Consider the following 1,826-nt stretch of genomic DNA (forward strand, 5'->3'; position numbering starts at 1 on the left):
TTGATGCACTTGCTGAGAGCTTCCGCCTACCCCCAGCCCCAGGCTCCAGGCTGAAGGGGATAAATAGGGAAGGAGAGAAGAATAAGGTGTGCCTTTGTTTGCTCACCAAGAAGTGTGTGCTTTAATCCTGACGTCCTTCGCTCAGACCATCTCTGCTGTCGTGCTGGCGCGGCAAGAGAGACTGGCCCAGACAATGCTGCTTTCCTGGACGTTAAGGAATCCAGCCTTTCCTGATGGGGGAGGGAGATTGTCTCAAGTATCTTCATTGGCTCCTTTTTGACCTGGCCACCATCTTAAAGAAAGAAAGAAAATCATCAATTTTTCTTTCAGGTCTTGTGTTTGGTCTAGAACAGTTTTGGACCTGACTCTGCCTTTCTATGTCACTCAGCCCCACCCAGGTCAGGAGCAGAGTCTGTGTCCTCCTTAGAGACCTGCACCCGCCACCCTGGGCTTTCACTGATGATCCCAGATTCCCCTGACAGGGCTGGGCTCTGGGTTTCATGCTTCCTCCTCCACGCCAATGTCCTGTCCATTCTGAGGATGGTCATATGAGGCTGCTTCAGTGTCTGTGGAAGACACTAAATAAATTTAAAATGTGATATTTCTGATTTGTTCCTCCTCAGTTCTCCCAAACACACACATAACCCACCATCCCACCTCTGACCAGAATGTCACCCTGAAATGCTGGGCCCTGGGCTTCTACCTTGCGGAGATCACCCTGACCTGGCAGAGAGATGGGGAGAACCTGACCCAGGTCATGAAGATGTGGACACCAGGCCTGGTGGAGATGGAACCTTCCAGGAATGGGCTGCTCTAGTGGTGCTTTCCGGAGAGGAACAGAGATATATGTGTCATGTGCAGCATGAGGGGCTGCTGGATCCCCAAGTCCTGAGATGGGGTGAGGATGGGGACATGGGCCTAGGGGCTTTTCTCAGGAGGATCAGAGAACTTTCTGGGGACCTTCAGAGGATGAGGCCTGCGGCTCAAGCTCTCCCCTTCCCTTCCAGAGCCCCCTCCTCAATCCTCCATCCCCTCTGGCCTGGTTCTCCTTGGACCTGGGCTCACTGGGGCTGCAGTGGCTGCAGCTGTGATGTGGAGGAAGAAGCGCTCAGGTAGGGAAGGGAGTTGGGGATCCTGTCCACTGGGGGCTTTCAAGTCCCAGGGGGAACTTGCCTCCCCTGGTTGATGAGCAGTACTAACCACACATGTGTGTCACCCAGAGGGAATTTGGTCTAATCCCCTTCATCTCCTTTCTTCATTTTTCCAGTCCTGACTTGGATCACAATTCTGGAAACTTCCCTGTGGTACAGGATTTGAAGATTCCTTTAGGCTTCTAACTTGGTCTCCTGTGACATCTCTTCCCACAGGTGGGAAAGGAGGAATCTACACTCAGGCTACAGGTGAGTGTGGATCAGGGATTTGGTCCCTGAGCCCCTGGGACAGTGTAGATGGAGCCCCTAGGGGAGTCACCCCATCAGTCCCTCCTGTGGTCTCCTCTCTCCTGGCTCTGACCAGGTCTGTGTTGTTCTCCCCCAGGCAGCAACAGTGTCCAGGGCTCTGATGAGTCTCTTAGCCCCTGAAGTGTCTTTCAAAATAAAGCAGATTTAATAAAATTATTCCTGTTGTTTTTAGATTCCATTTAATGTTGCTGTTTGCTTTTGTTTTTGACACTCTCCCCAGAGTGGTGTCCGCGGGGTCAGGCACAGAGTCTGTCCGGCAGCCTGATCTGTGAGCAGGGCTGAGGCCCAGAATCAGCCCAGGCTGGTCCCCCAGGCAGCACAGGCCTTGCTCTGCCTCCTCTTGGCTCCCTGAACCTCCGTGTCCTA

The 1,826-nt window shown here is 53.1% G+C and overlaps 1 protein-coding gene across 1 annotated transcript in view; it reads left to right on the forward strand.

Moving 5' to 3' along the window:
• The window catches only part of LOC101625757 (class I histocompatibility antigen, Gogo-OKO alpha chain-like), a gene marked incomplete at its 5' end in the record, with an annotated part of 5,088 nt that extends 3,508 nt beyond the window's left edge, over positions 1 to 1,580 (forward strand). Inside the window, 5 exon segments of the mRNA XM_012734709.1 lie at positions 624 to 752; positions 755 to 898; positions 1,008 to 1,112; positions 1,368 to 1,400; positions 1,537 to 1,580. Coding sequence (XP_012590163.1) covers positions 624 to 752; positions 755 to 898; positions 1,008 to 1,112; positions 1,368 to 1,400; positions 1,537 to 1,580 — 455 coding nt within the window.
• Positions 1,581 to 1,826: the final 246 nt, after the last annotated feature.

Source organism: Condylura cristata, unplaced genomic scaffold (assembly GCF_000260355.1).
Source record: "Condylura cristata isolate star-nosed mole 26May11 unplaced genomic scaffold, ConCri1.0 scaffold00067, whole genome shotgun sequence".
Lineage (NCBI taxonomy): Eukaryota > Metazoa > Chordata > Mammalia > Eulipotyphla > Talpidae > Condylura > Condylura cristata.